This window comes from Rattus norvegicus, chromosome 6 (genome assembly GCF_036323735.1).
Source record: "Rattus norvegicus strain BN/NHsdMcwi chromosome 6, GRCr8, whole genome shotgun sequence".
Taxonomy (NCBI): domain Eukaryota; kingdom Metazoa; phylum Chordata; class Mammalia; order Rodentia; family Muridae; genus Rattus; species Rattus norvegicus.
In genome coordinates this window covers 96,206,608-96,227,667 of record NC_086024.1, presented here as the reverse complement: position 1 = coordinate 96,227,667, position 21,060 = coordinate 96,206,608, and the positions used below count along the sequence as shown (strand labels likewise).

The window sequence follows — 21,060 nt, the reverse complement described above, 5'->3', positions numbered from 1 at the left end:
GAGTAGGTGAAGTAAATTTACCCCAATGGCTTCCATTGTGCAGGAAAGGTGACTGAAAAAAACAGTTTATTCCTGTGTAAAGGCAATGCCACTAGAAGCAAAGGATTAAGACAATGCCTCATTTAATGAATAGCCACCTTCTTGCATGAAATTGTCATTATTTCTAATTTCATGAACCTTGTTCTACAGACTAATGAATATAGTGGATGCTAAGTAACCCATCTTGTGTCTAGAATTTTTAAGAGAAAACTGGGCAGAAAGGACAGATGGATTGTATAAGTCTGTCTCCATGATCCAGGAGTCTGAGAAAACTCAAGTGAATGACGAGTTGGTGGCAGTGCTGAGAGCAGGTCCAGTGAGCAGATGGAAACAGGGGTGCACGAGGTGACTTTGCAGCCTGTCTCTTCCACCTTAAGACGAGTCTCAGTGGCACCTTCTCAGAACACACCAGCATGTGGGCCAATCAGCAGCAAAGGGTCAGCAAACTGCTCTAAAAGGCCAACAGGTGTCTCTCAGGCTATGTACAGGACATGGTCACTGCTGCTCCTCTGCCTTGTGTGAGAGGAAAGCAGCCATAACAGAAACAGAAACACACGGGAACTGCCACGGTCAGTAATGGCTTCTTTACAAAAACAGCTAAGTTGACAGAGGTGGCACACTTGTCGACATCTGTGCTGGCTGGGACTAACACAGCTTTCAAGAGGGCTGAAGCACATCAAAATCCTAACATGGTCACCAATTACATTCCATGCTTTCTCCTCTCCCTAACACTGCTTTACCTCTGCAATATCGGCCGAAGTTAGGATTGACTCAGGAAGTGTTTGGAACCTGTCAATGTTTCTAGAGAAGCATTATCTACATGCATATACAGTCTACTCCCATGCCAAACTCATCATTCTCTGAAAAAGTTCCATCCAACTTTTACAAATGGTATAATTGGAGCTTCTGGCACTGAAGACTCATAGAACATCTTAGAAAAGGGCCATGGAAAGAAAGGCTGCAAGAGCTAGAGGACCAGGACATCTGCTATGAGATTGTGTTTCCAAGAAATGACAGGGAGGCTGAATGCATGATACTACAACAATATGGCTGCCTGAAAAAGATCTGAACAATGCAAATACCAAGAGCTATGGCACCAGGGTGGGTAGAAGTCTCATCATACCCTATCCTTAGACAGAGAACTCCTGGCAACTGATGACTGCTGAGACAAGGGGGTTGAGTTTTTCTAGGAGTTTCTTAGTTGTCTATTGCTGTGAAGAGACACAATGTATAAATGAAAGCATTTAACTGGGGGCTTGCTTACAGTTTCAGGGGTTAGTCAGTCCCTGACCATCTTGGCAATAAGCAAGTAGGAGTGGTGCTGGAGAGTAGCTGAGGGCTTACATCTTATCCACAAAGAGAACCACACTGGACTTGGTGTGAGCTTTTCAGACCACAAAGCCCTCCTCCAGGGCTATACCTCCCCCAACAAGACCACACTTTCTAATGCTTTCTGAATAGCCATCACTGGAAACCATCCAAATATACGAGCCAAGGGGGCCATTCTTTTTTTTTTTTTTTTTTTTTGGTTCTTTTTTTTTTCGGAGCTGGGGACCGAACCCAGGGCCTTGCGCTTCCTAGGTAAGCGCTCTACCACTGAGCTAAATCCCCAGCCCCCAAGGGGGCCATTCTTATTCAAACCACAAGGGATGAATCTCATAACTGGTTAGCCAGTATCAAGTTGTCAGTCCTGAAATCATACATACATACATACATACATACATACATACATACACTCATAGTGGGTTGTACTTATATATTTATGCAATATGCATGTATGTATATATGTGTGTATGTATACACATGTACATATGTATGTATTTATTTGTAACCACAATAATCAAAGAAAAGAGGCCATCAATTTGAGAAAGAATAATGGGGGAGGATAGAAGAGCTGGAGGGAGGAAATGATATAATTATAGTTTAATTACAATTACAAAAAATAAAACACATTTTATAGAAAAATAAACCCAAGCTGGAACATAGTGTAGCATCATTAGCTCTTTTACGCTCTTATACATACCCCCAATTCTTTCTATTTGCTCTTCTTGTTGAGAAGATGACTAAGAGGTTCCCAAAGCTGAGCTCCCTGGACAGTTGCTTCCTTTGGTCCTTACAATACCTGCCTTCAACTCCTAGCCATGAACAAAATGTATACTCTATATGAAGCTTGCCAAGGGCAGACAGTCAACTTCAGGAAATAATCTCTCCACTGTCATGTTACAAGATACTCATATCACTGTTATTCCCAGCCCTGTTATATTTTTTGACCACTGCCACAATTACACATCAAGTACATCTGTTACCAAAATCCGGTTGGACCCATACACAGGATGATTACAGAACAGTGGCTTTGCCATCTGCCAGGAAGCCAGCACCTCCTCAGCCTCAGAACACCAGTCATTCTTCTGAAAAGAACCAGGATGACTTGTGAAGACGACTTTCAGAATGCTATAAAATGTCTGCATGCTTTTAAGGAAAGCCCATAGAATTATTTGGGTGGTCTTTGACCCTAAAGACACCCTAATGGAGTTCCTCTCATTGTGTCCCCTTGTAAAGTTAATAAAAGGTGACTGATCACTATAAGAAGGGGATCAGAATCATGCCATCTTTTGGAAACAGCACTCAAATGAGCTGAACCCACAGATATCTATCTGTAACTTGAGGCATTTGCTGGCCTTACTCTTGCCTCTTGGGAACAGCCTGGAGAAAGCCTAATCTTTCCCAGGAATAATGACCCAGCAGGTATTTAAACAATTTGAGTAAGTGACTGTACGTCCACACTGAATCTTCTCTATTGGCTGCATAGCACTGTTTATCTTCCTCAGTCATAAGTTAATCACATGCTTTCCATAAGGCCTTCTGACTTGCTCGCCCATTGTTTGCAGAGAGGACTCCCACAGATCTATTTCCATGGAAGGGCTCTTCTCACATATTTATATCAACAATGGACCACTCAGAGCAGTCTCTAAGAAGATTTCTGATCAGAATCTCTCCAAGAGGAAACAGAACAGGCCCCTGCACTCCTGACAGTCCCAGTAACAACATTTGGTACTAAAAAAGAAAGACTGTGTATAAAGTAGAGAACACAATGGCCTATGTTTTATCAGGTTTTTTTTTTTTTTTGAAACAAAAGAGGCCATATACTACACACGCAAGTGGTTTATTTTGAGAATGAAGATGCTTTGTCTCTAAAACAGAAATCTTATGTTAGCAGAATCAAGCATGGGTGACAACTGCCACGGCTAAATCTTGGACAAGACACCATGAGAAGTGTGAGCAGTGGTGGAATGTTTTTCTGGCTTCTGCTTTCTCTGCTCTTCTGTACAAAATGCCTCTTAATACACCAAAGGGATGTCTTCTAGGCTCATAAGAACACTTCTTCAGACCCTAGAACCTCACCCCTTCCCTTCTCTGGTATCTAGTAGAAAAGTCCAGTAGAGCCCAGATAACGTTCTCATCTTCCCACAGAGCCTCTGGCTAACTTGTCCTGTACTCCCAAATAAAACAGTCTTAAAGACCTCACATAAATCTGAATAAAATGTCAGCATGAACTGCTATCAAAGGTTTTACTGAGCTCATTAGTATGTGAGGGAGTTGATATTTGCCAGTTCAAAACAGAATACAAAGACCATATATATATGAAGATGAAATTCACAAAGTCAAGAGGGCAGCAATCCACTGTATCAGACACAATTTGCACTTCAGTGGGTGAAATCCTTTGATATTCTATCAAGTTTTTAACAATCCCTCAATCAATATTGTGAACCAGAGCAAAAGGGAGGCTGGAGAACATTTGGGACACTAAGAGGAGATGTTAAGCATCTCCCGCACTTAACTGCAATTCAGCAGGGTTCCTGGTTAAAAAAGACATAGCCTGTGAGGGTGAAACATGAAAGCCGCTGTGCTTGACTAATACTCTGCTGCAGGCTCCTATGCCCAAATTATCAAAGGCTCAGACTTGCCCAGGATTCTTGATGGAGAGTATCCCCTCCACCAGCCACTTCACTTCTATCAGTGTCTGTTGCCATGTCTGCCATGTGTCAGCCTCTCATGTAAGACCATCATGTTCACTGGAGGAGTCCTTGGTTCTCTATCCTCTCCTAGGACTTTATCCTCCACATATTCAGAAGATGTAAGCCTTCCAGAACGAGGCATCCAATACAGCCATGTGCTCAGTGGGTTTGGAGCTTCTGAACAAAAAAATAAAAAAGAAGAAGGAGGAGGAAGAGGAAGAGGAGGAGGGGAGGAGGAGGGAAGGAGGAGGAGAAGGGGGGAGGAAGAGGAGGAAGAGGAGGAGGGGAGGAGGAGGGGGAGGAGGAAGAGGAAGAGGAGGAGGAGGAGGGGGAGGAGGAAGAGGAAGAGGAGGAGGAGGGGGGGAAGAAGAGGAAGAGGAGGAAGGGAAGAGGAGGAGGAGGGGGAGGGGGGGAGGAGGGGGGAGGAGACGGCTGCCCCAGAATACAGCTTCTCACAGTATGGTCTGGAGCCAATGCTGGCTACAGTAATACACAGTTGATGTACTAGATCCTCTGATCTAGTTTTTAAAGTCAAAAGTCTGTGCAGACAGCCAAGCCCTGCAAAAACATTAACATTATATTGCTGAATCTGGGACCTGAGCAGTCAAGCAGAATTCCTCGATATCTTTAGACGCTAAGGGTTGAACCTGGGCCTTGCACACGCTTGGCAAGCTCCCCACCATTGAGCTACACCTCCAGGTCAGAATCCCCCTTTACCACATGAATGATCTGTAATACTGAATTAAATCTCAGATGAAATTCATCCTCCATCTTTCTGTTCTTTTACTCAGGAGTACAGAGTTCTGTCCTGAACAAGGGTAAGTCTATACAGAAATGAGCAAGCTCTGTTCTTTCCTCATCAGGAGCCATGGATGTGAGACATGGGCCCCTAGTGGATCATCCACTTGTTTTCCTAAAGCTGAGGGCTGAGAGGTTCAGAGATGAGCACCAGCTCAGCTGGAGAGACAGCTCAGTGGTTAAGAGGGTTTCCTGCTATTTCAGAGGATCAGAGTTTGGTTCTTAGCATCCATGTCAGGCTGCTCACATGTGCACGTGCGCGCACACATACACACACACACACACACACACACACACACACACACACACAGACTCACACACACACACACACCCTCCCCACAACTGCTATCAACAACAATACCTATTGCATATCAATTCTCTCCAATAGTTACCAATAATCCCAAGTAGCTAACCCCATGTTTTCAATAAGCTCCACTGTTTATGAACACCTCTTCTAAGTTCAAACTAACTGGAATCCTACTTGAAGCCCACTGGGAAGAAAGCTTTGAAGTTTCTTCCATGACAGCATGTGATGTTACACTGATCTTTTCTATACATCCTGACCTTTATTTACTCTGGTAAGCCTCATGAGAAAGTCACACTGCTATTACTTTTTAGCCAACTAGAACAGCAATAAGACCCCTCTTCCCCCTCAAGAGGTCTGGTCACTGTGGAGCAACAACACAAAGCAAGATGCCTGTATTTCTCAAACAGCTCATGCCCTGCCCTCTCCGGGTTCCTGAACAAGCCCCAGCTGACTGCTCTAAGCAGAGGCTCATGAGTCTCTAGCTGCTGAATTCAATGGGGAACATTTCCGGCTGGCAGAGCTAACAAAACAGCTCCAATCCTCACCTAAACCCAGGAGTCGAGATTTACAGTGTATTTCCCAGACTGAGACATTAGCTTCATTTACTTTCACAGGTCATTTCTTTGGCAAAGCACTGCAGCGCATGGAATTCAGCTGAAACCTGGAAGGCTGCACAGGTACAAGTTCAGCATCTGAACTTAATTCTGGATGACAATCCCCTCTCATTTTCATGACAAAGAAAAAGAAACATCGTGGGAACAGTACTTTCAGAAGTGATGCAGGTCTGTATTCCTCTATGACACTAATGTGGGCAATAATACAGAACAAATGGTTTCAGTAAGCTTGTGAAAGTCACTTTTGACCCATATGTCACCATGTAGTGCCACAGACCCAGGTAGAACATGGTCTGGTTGGAGGTTAACATGCTCAGGCATTGAACCCTATGCAGCCTGGAAGTCCAGGGAGAGGTGTCTCTGGCCTTTTCAGCTCCACATCTTGGTACCAGACTTAATGCTACTAGGCCAGCTTTCAAGAGGCTGTCAGGCAGGCTCTGGTATTCTTTAAGCTGCTCCTGGGAAAACAGTGTTTTATGATTTGCAGTATAAAGCTTAACGTACACAAAAAGGAGAGGGCCCTTTGGAAACAGTAATTAAATTACGAGGCAAATCTGGGCAATGGTGTGCATATAGAGGCATATCTCCCTCAGGGAGGGAGTGTCCTGGGAAGAACCCCCTTCATGGGTGGCTCCCTAGCATACTACTGAATTGATGATGGCATTTGGGGGTGGGGGTATAGAGATATAAAAAGCCCCTGTTGGAAGATATCACTTTGTCATTATTAGCTCTATGTGGGTAAATGGAGAAGCACATCGTACAAATGGAGGAAACAAAACACCTTTCCTTCTCTGCAGGGCAGATGGTAAGCCTGCACAAGTCACAGGTTCTGTAATGTGCAGAAGGGCAGGGTGTGTTGAACTGTAACTTGTGGAATCCTTCCGTGCATTCCCTTCCGTGATCCAGAACAAGTTTCCCAAATCACTAGGCTCTGGTAGAGGGAGGAATTCTGGGAACCCTTAATTAGAAGTGACAAAACCTAATTCACAGGGAAACATAAGACCTCTTCCTACCTTCCAGAGAGAGAACTCAGCAGCAGGTGTGCCTGACCGCTGGGCAAAACAAAAGAAACACACACAGGAAAGAACTTTCCTTGTCCTTTATCTTCCTAAGGGGCCACTTCCTTGCATTGATGTCATTCATGCATCTACTTCCTGGAGCTCGTGAGTCAGGCAGGCTTTGAGCAGTCTCTCTTGGAATGTGGGGGCCACCAAGAGTCTGTAGAGAACCAGGGAGAGTGAAAAGCAAGGAGTATCCCCTGTAAATCTGACTACTAGATTACTGAGACTGGAAAAGCTCATAGGTTAGAGATGGTTAGGGGAGAGGCCGGGTGAAAGCATGGAGTATCCCCTGTAAATCTGACTACTAGATTACTGAGACTGGAAAAGCTCATAGGTTAGAGATGGTTACGTATGCCAATTTCCCCCAACACTCACGTCAGGTACTGCCAATCAATTTCCTCTCTATTTCTTATCGAGACCGTTCATCTTTACTGATCCTTCTCCAAGTGCTTCAGGCTTCTATCTCCGGTTACTCGGTATTGGCAATCAAGATACACTCTCCCCACCCCTTACACTTGACTTTGTTTGCTGGCCATTCACCTACAGTATTAAGTATTAATATTGTATACAGTATTGAGGATACCATGAGAGGGTGTGAACTTATCAGACATGTCTCATATGCTGCAGGTGCCTTGGGATTCATCAGGGTGATAAGCAGAATTGCCAGATACTTGTGGCTTCTCAGACATAAAACACAGTGGTGTCCCTTTCTGCAAAGCTACAACTGTCACTAAGACTATTTGCTCATATTTCCCACCCGAACATATCCTGGGTTCTACGGGTTACAATGACAATTTGTTCTAATGCCTGGTGAAATTCCACACCAGTGGTCTGCAAAAGTTTAGGAATGGAAATGAGGTATGCACGTGTACTTCAATGTGCCCGGAAGTCACACTTTGAATGCTGTTCCCTCATAACCCTGCCTTTAAGCGCTCTATGGCACAGACAGAGGAACCCACAGCACAGTCAGGGAGTCCAGCCTCTGCAACTGGCACACTGACCTATACCAGCGCTGCCACAGGAACCTGCTTAGGAGTTAATGATCTGGAGTACAAGGGGAGCTGCTGTGTGTGTGGCAGCGGAGAATAACTGCTCTCTCTTGGCTTCCATCCAAACTCGATGTTCCAAGTCTCTTCCAGTGGTGGGAGCTGAGGCATAAGCAATCTTCACGTTGTCAGGCCAGGAGGCAACAGGTGTGGTGGGGGAGCTGGGTGCTGTCTCCGTAGCCCATGTCTAGATGCAGAGGAGAACATCACAGGAAGCCATCCCATTACCCCACATAACTTGGTTGTAAGTGAACAAATACAGGGGCCCCCATCCTCTTCCAGATGGTGCTATCTACCTACAGGGAAAGGCGACCCAGAGTAAAGCCCTGCTATGTGCTCAAGAAAGGGACAGGATTCACAAGGGAGATGATGGGTACCTGTCCTGTATCTCTAATTTAGTAAGAACAAAGTGTCTATAGACTACAGGGTCAACAGCCTCCAAACCTAGGGGCAGGGTGTCAAAGCAGAAGCTTGGGGTTTAGACATAAGAGACAGACAAGGAAACCTCCTGAATTTCCTTCCCTTTCCTTCCTAAGACAAGGACTCAGGCACCTCGGCCTGGTCTCAGATTCACTTAGCTGAGGAGGACCTTGAACTTCTTGACTTGAACCAGTTTACCTGTTCTTAGGCACCTTCAGCTCCCAATCTCCATTCCCCTATCCTAGTAAGTCAGAATATGGATGTTGAACTTGAGTGATACACCTTTCAACACAGTTCACAACATGGAACTATAGCCCTGGGCTCCGACATACATCCACCTGGGTAGACTGTGCATGCGCACCACTGCAATTCTCCTGCTTCTACCCCCAGCCCCGAGAGCAGGGGCACACACCACCACACTGCTTTATGGGGTGCTAGGGATTAGACCCAGGGCTTTGTGTATGCCAGGCGAGCATTCTACCACCTCTGAGAAACATCCCAGCCCAATCCCTCCACTCTTGAAAATCCAGAAGAGTCAAGGAATAGGAGGAGGAGGAAGAAGAGGAGGAGAAGGAGGGGGGGAGGAGGAGGAGGAGAAAGGAGGGGGAGGATGAAGGAGTGGGAGGAAAGGCTTTCAAAACTTTTGTAAAGAGATGGTAAAGATGAAGATTCTGGCTTCAGTTAGCATAAGAAAGAGCAGTGTCTGGCCAACAGCCACAGTGTGTGTGCACATGCTGATTTGGCACCAGTGTGTTGGCCACCACAGAGGGAACTCAGGCATCAGCAACTTCCTATGTTTCAAAATGGCATCTATCAGTCAAGAGCTTGCTAAAGGTGGAAACACTATTTGCCTGGGTAGGGACCTGAGGGCACCAGAGATCTAAAGGGTGGAAGAGTGTAGCCACACTGTGTAGCTTCTGTTGTGGCCAAAGCAAAGAAACAGTCTTGAGGCAACTGTCCATCATTACATACTTGTAATACTTCATATTTTGTATAGCTTCATGGGTAATTGAATGGAGTGCTTTTTGTTTCCTGAACCTTGGATTTTGTTTCCAAAGAGCAGTGTCTTTTCTCCTGATTTTAATTTCAACTGGATTGTGAGACACACAGGGAAAGTAAAACATTTCAATGACTTCTCTGCAACAGAAACATTCAGACTTCTGTGCAGTGCTGGACAGATTGTGCAATTTCATTCCCTTCCCTTAGGCAGTACTGCCTCTCAGGTGCACTCACTGTGGATGTGCAAATTTATGACTTGAGTAGAAAGCTATCAGACAGTTAGTACTTTTCTTTCTTTTCTTTCTTTTTCTTTCTCTCTCTTTCTTCCTTCCTTCCTTTCTTCCTTCCTTCCTTCCTTCCTTCCTTCCTTCCTTCCTTCCTTCCTTCCTTCCTTCCTTCCTTCCTTTCCACATGAAAGCCTGTTCTGTTAGCTACAGACATAACTCTGCAGAATGGAGGACTGAATTTTAATGTCACAACTTTGAACAGAGTCTGTAGCGGAGCAAGGTGCTGTACATCTGGCTCCCACTGACCATTTAAGTTGGTTAGTTACATATAAGTTACTTACACAATCAGTCCACACACACACACACACTCACACACTCATACATACATACACTCACACACTCTCATACACACTCATATGAACACACACACACCACTCATACACACTCATATAAACACACACACACTCACACACACACACCACTCATACACACTTACACACACACACACACACACACTCACACACACACTCACACTCACACACTGTGGTCTCAAAGGAACCTGAAGCTTCAGGAAGTAAACAATGCCAGGGTTGTCATGACAACAAGCACTGTTTGCATTTTGAATATATACTTTTCCTCCTGATTTTAATAGAATGTGCCTTGCCATTGTTATATTCAAATAGGCTAAACTGGCTTGCATACTTCCTGGCTGGATCCTGACAGGTATGCACAGGACAGCTACTCACACAGGAGCTGAGGCAGTGTCACCATGGTTCTACAGTTCTTTTTTTTTTTTAAACTGTGTGAGGTTTAATTACAAATAAAAGGATCACATCTTTTTATTCTCAGGAACCTCTCCAATTCCCAGGTCTTCTTGATCCTGTTAAGTATGAATAGCCATAGTTGGTTAGGCCAAGACCTGGATTTCGTCAAAAACACTCTTCAAAGCTGTTGATTATAATTCAAAGAGATACAAAACTTACCACCTCTGTTATATTAAAATAAAAACAAACCCCAACAAGACAAGAAGTTGATTTTGAAAACCCCAAATACTCATAGCTGCCTGAAGAGGAGATTTTGATCATTCCACTTAAACAGACACTGTCACACCCACGGGTCATCAGGGCTGAGATCAAGATGACTGCATTACTCATTTCCTCCCTGTCTTCTTGTGGCTCTCTGTAGTCACTGCATAGAAGCCACTCAAAGCTCCTGAAAGGTCTAAGGAGAGCCACAGGAAGGGCCGGAGAGGTCCTACAGCTCTGACACTGGGTAGCTCACCTAGTGACTCTCTGGGCTGCTGTGGGCAGCGGCAGGTCAGCAACTGTCCTAGTGACCTTTCCTATGTCCTTTTCATCATGCCTGGGCCAGACATGAGCATGTTCAACAGTGTCAGTAGGACACCCACATTAATGTCACAGGCAGTGAGGGAGATACAGCTGTCATTCTGCACTTTACACCCCCCCTTCCCTCCTGCCCAAGGACGTGCAGTTTCACACCCGATGCAAAGTTAGAGCCTTGCAGAGAGCTTCGGCAGCTTCTAGGACAGCTTATGAAGAGATCCCTATGACAAATGCAGAAGACTGACTAACCATAGCTTCCTATGGGTCCCGTTTCTCTCACTGAAAACTGACTGATTCAAAGGCATTCTGTATATTTTTCAAACAAAGAAATTTTGTTTTTGGCAATCAAGATAAAGATATTTCAAGGCAAGGTAGAGAATAATGAACTATCGAAAAATTTAAAAATGTATAATAATACATAATGTATATAAAAAAAATAAAGTAAATCACCCAGAATCTTTCCTAAAAAGCTGTCCACACGTCTGTCCACATGCCCCTACAGACTTGTGACCACTCTAATTCCATGGCTTTAGCGCTCATTTCTTAACCTCAACATTAAGTGCTGGGAGCTTTCCCTTGTCACTTAGATGTCTTGATGCACTGGGCTGCTTTCAGAGACACTGCAGAGAACACCCTCACCACTAACTCCCCTACTTCTCAGATCCCTTCCTCGAAGAGAAGTGTTCCAGGCTATGCAGACACACTCATGATTAAAGAACTACAGACGTACCTGAGGCCAATCAGGATCTCAGAGTTAGGGTCTTATTTAAACTGCATATCTAGCAACAAAGCAAGGGGAAAGCCACATTGTACACCTGCCCTGCTATGTCTCTTAGTTGCTGAAGCATGCAGAGAAGGTAGATCCTGTGGGGAGGAACAGGCTGTCGAGGTGAGTGTTAGTGGGAGGTCTTGGGGCAGCTTCTCTTTACCAGAACATGGTAATGCTGCAACAGGTAACATGGCTTTACCCAACTCACACCAGTGTACAAGTTCCTATTTCACTTGAAGCCTCTTAAAGCTCTCCTAATAGGCCTGTATCTCATCAGACACAATTAGACAGAGTGAACAGTTTAAATGAGGAGTGCAGGGGAAAGTACAGAGTGGAGGTTATGGAGGGGGAAGGATAACAGTCGTGAGAACACGGCTCAGACACTGAAGGGGACCCATCTGTGGATGAAGGATGTAAGCATGGCAAACCTCTAGGGAACCCAGGAGTAGTCAAAGCGGTAATGGGAAGTCACTGGAGTCACAGCCAGAGAGGTAGGTCTTTCTTTTCCTGTTCTGTGATGCTTATGACAAGATGGCAACCATTTGGTTTTATTGATATCTGCTTCTTCCAAACCCATTTACTCTAGGAAAACTGACATTCTTGTCTAATCTCCCCCAGAATCTTGCTGATTCTTCCTAGAGCAGACACTGTATGTACCCTAGCTAATTATACACTAACCTGGACTTCAGCAACACATTGCTTCACTGAGTCAAACGCCAGGCCCCCAGAGCCTGTCATTTCTTACTGCTTTGCAGCTCAGGAGTCTCTACACAGAACACACAGACACAGAACAGACAGTCCTGAAGGCTGCGGGGTCCGGAGATGCTTCTGGCTGGACGCTACTGTGTCCCTCATGGACTCTTTAAACTCATGAAAGCAGGGAAGGCCAAGCTCGTTATTTCTAACCAGGGTGGCTTCTGCCATGTTCTTTATCACTTTCCAGCACAAACCAAAGTTAAGCATCACAGGCTGGAAACCAAATCAAGTACTTGTGAAGAAGCTCAGAAACTGGGCAAAGGTGGAGGGTTGGCCCGAGAGATCCAGTGTCAGGTTTCGGTTATTTTGCTGGTTCCCTTTCACAGATCCTGACATCTAGTACAGTGGATACTTGAAGAGCCCATGTCAGTCTACTGCATGGCGAAGCAAATGAGCAAAAAGAAAGAAAATAGTATCTACCCTCTTCAATACCCCAGCACCACAGCCTGTGGTTAGGCAAAATCTGACCTTCTTCAGCTGGCTTGTTTGACAGCTGTGTAGGAAAGGGAGGGCTCCTTTTGTCTTTAATCCCATGACCTCAGAATATGTACCCCCTATGTCCTATTTTGATACAATCACCCCCTCTGCCCTTAAAATGCTGACTGCCCTAAATCTCCAAGAGCTGAAAGGACAGCAACCCTCCTGCCCCAGCAGCACAGTTTTCGTCACCACTGCTGTGCTGAACGGAGAACCAGAGAGCCTGGGGGCGATTAATCACCATAAACAAACAAACAAACAAACAAAGGACCAGTCATATTTCCCTCCCTTACATGGCCTAAAAATGTACTCAGGACCAGATTAGCAATATACAGAGATCAAAATGGTTGGACCATAGCCAAGATGGAGAAGAGCCCAGTCCTAGATTGAGTTAACTAAGCTAGATCAAGCACGCGCGCGTGCGCGCACACACACACACACACACACACAGATCAAGCACACACACACACACAGAGAGAGAGGGGGGGGGAGGGAGGGAGGGAGAGAGAGGTAGAGAGATGCGCATGCACACATTCAGGAACAAACACAGAAGAGGAGGAAGGCAGTGGAAATTCACCTTTCCCAAAGTGGTTCCACAAGACACACAGAAATGCAACAGGAAGACTCAACTCATGAGATTTGGGGTGTTAGAGATCAGGAGCAAAGCAGGCAAGATTAGGCACACTTGTGAACAGCTGGTATCTCCCTTGTTAGCTATATTCTCTGTGGCAGAGTATATACAGCCCAGTTGGCTCTGCAGGCTCTGGAAGAGAGCACTGCCGAGATTCTCAACACTGGGGGAATGACACTAAGGACAGAAGCTGAAGACTATTCCTATGCGTGCAGTCACCACGATGCAGTGAGCCACACTCCACTGTCACCTCTGCAGAACTCCTCCCTACTGTTCCCAGGACTTAAAACTCATGTGAACAATAAGTAAATGCAGCACGGCCAGATGCCTTTCATGGTCAGATGGTTCATTGTTTTAAAAGCTTCAGCCTAAAATCCAAAGATTGTTAACAGATGCAATTTCTGGCTAGAGACTGGGAAAAACCTCATTTAAACAAAAGGATATGTTGTGATTGGAGCTAAAAAGGAATTACCTCTAAAGATAAGAACCACAAACATTTCCTATTTGAAAACACCCCCAACTCCACCGACAGGACCTTTTCTGGACCTTTCATGCAAGTTTAAGAATTTGACAATGGATTGCTGTGTGTGCAAACCAGGACGGAGCAGCCAGCGCGGCAAGTGTGAGAGATGTGTTTGGATCTCAGCGAGGCCACAACATCCATCACTGACACTCCCCACACCAGTCAACCAGGCAAGGTTCCACTTAAATTTCTTTCTATCATTTTCATCCCAGAAATACTTTCATTGCATTTTGGCTTTCGAAATACGTTTTCAACCAGAGACTCAAATAGATAAGTTTCCTAACTCACATAGTTGATAAGCAGAGGAACCATTGCTGGAATCCAAGCTACTGCTGGAAGGAGAGACAGAGGCTGGCTGAGATCTGCCTGGCCCGGAGCTGTTCTGGCCTTGTGCATCCATGACTTCTGTTCACTTTTGCACAGGGAACATGCTGTTCGTAGTTCCTGTGGTCTGTTTCTGTTGGCTGTCATGGGCCCTCACCTTATGGCTTCACTGTGTGGGTGAATGTCTATGCTGCCCTGGGTTCTAACCTTGAGAGATGGACGTCTAAGAAGCCATAGGTGTAGCTTGCCCTCAGCCTTAGAGAAGGATGTGGTTTGGCTTACTGGTGATAAACCTGGGTTCCAAGGGAAATAATCTGTTTTAAGGCAAAGGACGGCCTCCATGGAGCCCATGCTATGAGGTGAAGAGCATATGGTTAGGTTTCTGTCATCAGTCATTCATTACACGCCTCTCAGTTGATTGATGTGTCCAAAGGCTCTGGTTTTAGACCACAGGCACAATATCGTTTTAACAACGGGAGACATTCTAGTCAAGATGATCTGGAGTCAAGAGGCTAGAAAAGTGCTTACCTCACAAGCAGAAGGTCTTGGGTGTGGACCCTCGGTAGCCACAAAGCCAAATATGACAGGTGGTACCCATAATCCTAGCACTGGGGACGCAGAGACAAGGGAGTCCCAGGGCTTGCTGGCCTGACAGTTTAGCAGAATCAGCAGGATCCAGTTTAGAGATAGACTATCTCTCAGAAAATGAGATAGAGAGTGATTGAGAGAGACAGTACATGTATACATACATACACACACACACACACACACACACACACACGCATACACATGCACAAATACACACACAGACAGACAGACACATGCACACACAAACACACACACATCCACACACACACATGCACACACAAACACACACACACATACACACACACATGCACACACAAACATACACACATCCACACACACACACACACACACGCATACACATGCACAAATACACACACAGACAGACAGACAGATGCACACACAAACACACACACATCCACACACACACATCCACACACACACGCACACACAAACACACACACACACGCACACACACACACACACACACACACACACACACACTGAAACCTGCAGAGGGGTCTTAGAAGCCAGGACAGTGAGCAGCAGCTGTAAGCCTGGGCTCATCACCATTTTCTAGTTTGTCTTCTGTAATGTAAGGGCAGGTGCTTACATGATTAACTTTTACTTGCTATCAAGGATGTAATAAAATATGAGGAAGAAGAGAACCCCCCCCCCCGTAAGCTGTCCCCACTTACATTTCCTTTTCCATCATCTGGGACATATACTCAGACCTCAATTTGCAATGTCTCATAATTTAGGGTGAAAAAGTCTACACCAGGACTAACCAAATAGAACATGTCCTCTGTTTATGGTGAAGCGGTTCGTTGGGCAAAAGCACTTGTCCCAAAGCCTGACAATCTGAGTTCGATCCCTGGGTCCCACAGGTGGAAGGAGAAAACTCCTGAAAACTGTTCTCATACCGCCAGTCACATGAGTGTCATGGCATGCGCATCCACACAATGAACAAATTATCAGTTAGTAACATAAGTAAATAATTGAAGGAAAATGATGACTTAAATTCATCTATCAGAGCAGGACTAGACACATCCTACTTTCATTCATTCTAAAATCTCTCTAGTGATGAAGCATGCTGTTTGACCTTTCAATGTAAATATCCTGAGGTAACCATGTCCAATGTGGAAGAACAGAAACGGGACACACTGATGGACCAGGACCCTACCTACGGAATGATGAGGACGTTAGGGTTATAAGCTGGGCTGATCTGAAGATGATACTGAGATGTTAGAGCTGGACAGCTCTTTCAGCAAAGGCCACCAAAAAGAAATCTGACATGGCATTTACCTGTTTTAACTGCACAGGTGGAAAATTAAGTATGCGTTACATGTTGTGGCACTCTTTGTGGTACCAGTGAGGTGTTACCACTCTAGTACAAAGTATGAGAAGAGAGAGCTGCACGCATCAGAAGAACACAGTGGCTCAGAAGCATCTGATGTCAGCTAGAGAGACAAGGAGGATTCTCTGCGGTGGGTGACACACCAGTGACCCTGGCAGAACACTGAGAGATAGCCACGCCAATAGATGGAGGCTCCAAAGTGCATCTGGCCATGATAGAAGGCCTCCCAATGCTGGTTGCTGCCATTTGTTGCTGGGTCCCTAGGTCAAGCGTGTAACCAGGGTGTCTGCTGCATGTTAGAGAGAGCAGGCTCTTTCTCTTAGGGGGTGGCTCTGACCTGGACATTTATTTAACCCACTTAGTTCAAATCTCAGATAGAATTGGGGGAAAATGCATATGGGGATGGTCTAGGAATCTGGTACAGCTTTTAAAAAATGGGAGCATGAACTTCATTCCAGTGCTCTCTGCCCAGTGATGCCCAGTACCATGGATGCAGACAGAAAGGGTTCTAGTAGTTTCGCTGCCCCCAGTGTCCTTTGCCCCATCTCCTGAGCACAGCTTTTTTTTTTTTTTTTTTCCTGGAGCTGGGGACCGAACCCAGGGCCCGCGCTTGCTAGGCAAGCGCTCTACCACTGAGCTAAATCCCCAACCCCCTGAGCACAGCTTTTAAGTGTAAGAGACTAACCAGAATGAAGGTGCAGCCATGTTCCTAGCAGTGAGCCTTGAAGGAATATAGAACTCTGCCATGGATCAAACAGTGGGTGAAACTCTTGTAAGCCAGACACCCTGACTTCAATCCCTGGGACCCACAGTGGAAAGAGAGAACATATTCCTCTGAGTATATTGTCCAGTGAACTTCACAGATGTGCTGTGGGATGTACACAGCAGACAGACAGTGTGTTCTGCTTCTCTTGTTTCTCATTGTCCACTATGGAATGCGAACTGGCTGAAGAGCTCTTCGGACTGCGGGGACAGCAAGGCCACCTTCTAGAGGCAGCAAAATGTGAAGTTTTACTACAGTATGTAAACAAAGCCATGACACACATCTATTTTCACCACCGTGCAAAAACCGCTATGGGAGGAGCATGGGAGATGCTTCTGCCTCATAGAAGCCTGTGTTCTCGTAGGTCTCAACTACACAGAGTTATGAGTAACAGTGACAGGTGTGAGGATCCTCGGGGCTGCTATAACAACATCCGAGAAGTACTTCCCTATATGGAGCCGCAAGGCTATAATGTGACACGTTCATACTGGTTTCCACAGCATAAAGAGCTGTCTGATGAAATGCGGGAGCAAAAGGACTCAGGGGTGACATTCTTCTGGTTAATTATGATTGGTGAGTATCTTACCTTTTTCTTGCTACAGTATATCTGCCACTTTTTCTCTGCTGGAAGTGCAAACATGGCCTCCCTATGTTTGTCTGTGAGGTCGAGTTCATCCTGAGAAGAAGAAGAAAACAAAAAAAGATTAGTACTACATCGATCAGTATTATCCCTATAGAGAACATTGACACTGTCTTCAAGGAGAAAAGCAATTCACCAACACACACTTCAGATGGGAGTTACTTCAAGGTGTGCTTTACGACTACTAATGTAGCATCCTGTGGCCAGACAGCAGCACCACAGGTGGACACAGCACAGCACTCCGGGTGCCCAAGATCTGGGGGAAATGGCTAGTTTGGACCTTAGCTGTTGCTAACACTATATATATATGCTCCACTGAGCGAGCTGCAAGGCTGTTAAGCCACAGGAATTTGGGATTTTCATATTAAAAATGATGGTTTGCTGCTGACAATCTTCCAGACAGGACAGTGATTATCAAAAATGGACTCTTGGGCTGACCACTGGATGACTCACACATGATAGGAATGAAAATGTACCAGACAATAACACTGAGACAGATAGAGTTTTTATTAAATGCCAAGATCTTTTCTCTAACCACTCCACAGTCATTATCCAAAAATGGATTTGTGGATGCACTGCTGTAATTTAGATTCTGAATGTCCCCCAAAGGTCCATGTACCAGAGAGCTGTTCCCCAGGGTAGAAACTAGAAGAAACATGACCTTAGGTCAGTGGGGTATACCCCCAAAGGGGATTGAGGGACTTGTCCATTTCCTCCCTCTGTCTCCTGGCCATAATGTAAATGGCTTTGCTTCGCCAAGTTCCCTTTATGATAATGCTGTCTTGATTCAGGTCCACAACACTGACGCCAAGGATCATGATATGGAGTCTCCCAAACTGTGGGAGGCATAAACCTTTTCTTTTTATAGGCTCATTATCTTAGATGAGGTTTTTTTTGTTTTGTTTTGTTTTTTTGTTATAGTGATAAAACTGATTAAGGCAGCAACAGAAATCAAAGCCTAGGTTTGGGTAATAGATTGGTACAAAGGGGAAGGAACCACAGCCAGTTTAGCTGAAGCACTGAGCTATGAGCATCACTGGGTGGGAGGTAGAAGGCCAAGGAACGCCTTTATTATTATGATTTTATGAGAATGGGTGTTCTGCCTGCATGACATGCACACCTGATGTCCATGAAGGTAGAAGGTAGCAGCTCCCCTGGAACTGGAGTTACAGACAGTTGTGAGCTGCTGCACGGGCACTGGGAATTGAACCCAGATCCTCCGGAAGAGCAGGCAGCCAGAGATTTTAACCACTGAGCCATCTCTCCAGACCTGGGAACTTTCTGTCTAATTTTGAACACGACGAGCCAGTGGGGTTTTGTGTAAGTGCCTGGTATCATCACCATAACCCTCAACTAGAATTTCCTAAGGATTTTATGTACAGACTGACATTTCCTATTTAGTTCTCATGATGAACCTAAAGAGGGCCACTCACTATCACATCTCCTTACAATAATAACCTCCACTGTAAGAGAGCTGAGGGGAGCCGAGGGGGAAGACTGGACACTTCCTCCGTCCGACACACGCTGAACAAAGCAGCTAGGGTCTAACCCAGAGCTGTGTGTCTCCAGGGTCCAGACTCTCAGCTCCTCAGCTCAGTGCTCAGAAACATTAAGCCCAAGGGGTGGAGAGCTTGGGAAGTCAACTTACAGACATTTATAACTAATGAATAGCAGCAAAGAGATAATGAATATGGAGGACTTAGAGAGAGAGTCTTGGCATCTCCATCCATAGTTAATGTGATTATTGGTATTGAGCGCCTGGTTCATTTTCCTTCCCACAGGGAAGGTTATCTATCTAGTTGAGGGCTGTACGTGGCTGGGTGTGGATAAAAGATAAAAGCTATAAATTAGGGTTCAGTAAGGTTCTGGTCTCTAAAGGCAAGTTCTCCTCCTGAATGGCTTGTGGGCGTATCTGCTGTCAGTTCTCCTCCTGAATGGCTTGTGTGCGTATCTGCTGTCAGTCATACTTGGGGACATGCAGGCACAGGTCACTGGCATCCTATCTGACATTTTACACTCCTATGATGACTTTGTCATCAAGTCGCATTACATCCTCCTTGAAAAGATTTTCCCTTTGTCTATTCACAGTGGAACCACCCAGACATATTTATGTCCCAATAACCCTGCTCGGGGCTTCTGGCTCAGCCCCTCACACATCTTCCTTGTCTTTGCAGTCTTGACTACTCAGCATGCCTGCTTCTCTTCAATCATTCCTCTTCCAATCCTGGGTGAGCACCAGAATCACCAGAGAGCTTCTGACCTCACTGACCACTAGCATGTAGGCCACATGAGAGGTGCAGCGGCATGGGCATTTCTGTTAGGTTTCCAAGGTATTCTGATGCTCTGGTCTAGGAACCATGCGTTAGAGCCACTGCCTTGAAAATAAACCCTGTGCTATGTCAAGCATCCAGTCCAGAGTCTTCATGACTTCCACGATGCCTGACAAATTAATTACCCATCCTTCAGCTGGACACTTGAAGCTTTCCAATTGAAAAACTTTCTCTCCCAGGGTAGCTTCTGATTAATTCTTCACTTTAATCTTATTAATACCTGTCCCTCCAGAGCTTCGCACAGGCCAGCTTCCCCCTCAGAATCCCACCAAGTCACTGCTTCCTCTCCAGAGCAGGCACTAACTCCTCCTATGAGCACTGGCAACGACGAAACACTCAGTAATGCCAGACACAGTGGCAGCTGCACTGCTGCCACTCCTCTCACTTGAACACAGATCAGTTGCTAGCTAGTTTTAAGGGTGAGATAAACAGTTAAGTCACCAAACCATGCACACACACTCTCTCTCTCTCTCTCTCTCTCTCTCTCTCTCTCTCTCTCTCTCTCTCCAAAAGAAGCTGTCTAATGAACAGCCAGGGAAGGAAAGAAGAACTTGTACAGAAACTTTCATTATGAGAAACATGTTTAAAATGCTGAAATTCTGGCGTGCAACTTTATATATGGGAAGTAATTATCTTCCTTCCTTTTAAAATTTCCTGTGAGTCACACCTGCTCTGAAAAACAGGGGAAACAAAGCAAACATAAATCACTTCCGAGAGATCAGCTCAAGTTAAAAAAACTGTTCAACAGTACCCAGCTTAGTTTGGGAAAATGCTCTTGATTTGAGGAAACAACACATATTAACTACATAACAGCACCGTTTTTCCTGAGTATCGGTGTGAAAAAAATGTATGAACCCTACAACTTTAAAATTCATAGTGTGAACAAAACAGTATTTGATTTTGCTGAGTTGCAGATATGACCTATTTTAATCTGTGAGAGCACAGAGGAGCTGGGGCGGACAGTCTAATGCCAAAAGAAAATATTCACAGAACAAAAAACAAATTGCTGTAGTGTTCCCACAGAGAATTTTGATC

The 21,060-nt window shown here is 45.2% G+C and overlaps 1 protein-coding gene across 10 annotated transcripts in view; it reads right to left on the bottom strand.

The window, feature by feature from the left end:
* Positions 1-21,060, bottom strand: part of Daam1 (dishevelled associated activator of morphogenesis 1) — a 160,529-nt gene that overhangs the window by 58,382 nt on the left and 81,087 nt on the right. For all 10 annotated transcript variants that reach the window (XM_063261925.1, XM_039112262.2, XM_063261924.1 and 7 more), the window contains one exon: positions 17,642-17,731. In XM_063261925.1, coding sequence (XP_063117995.1) covers positions 17,642-17,731 — 90 coding nt within the window. The remainder of the gene's footprint in view (positions 1-17,641; positions 17,732-21,060) is intronic.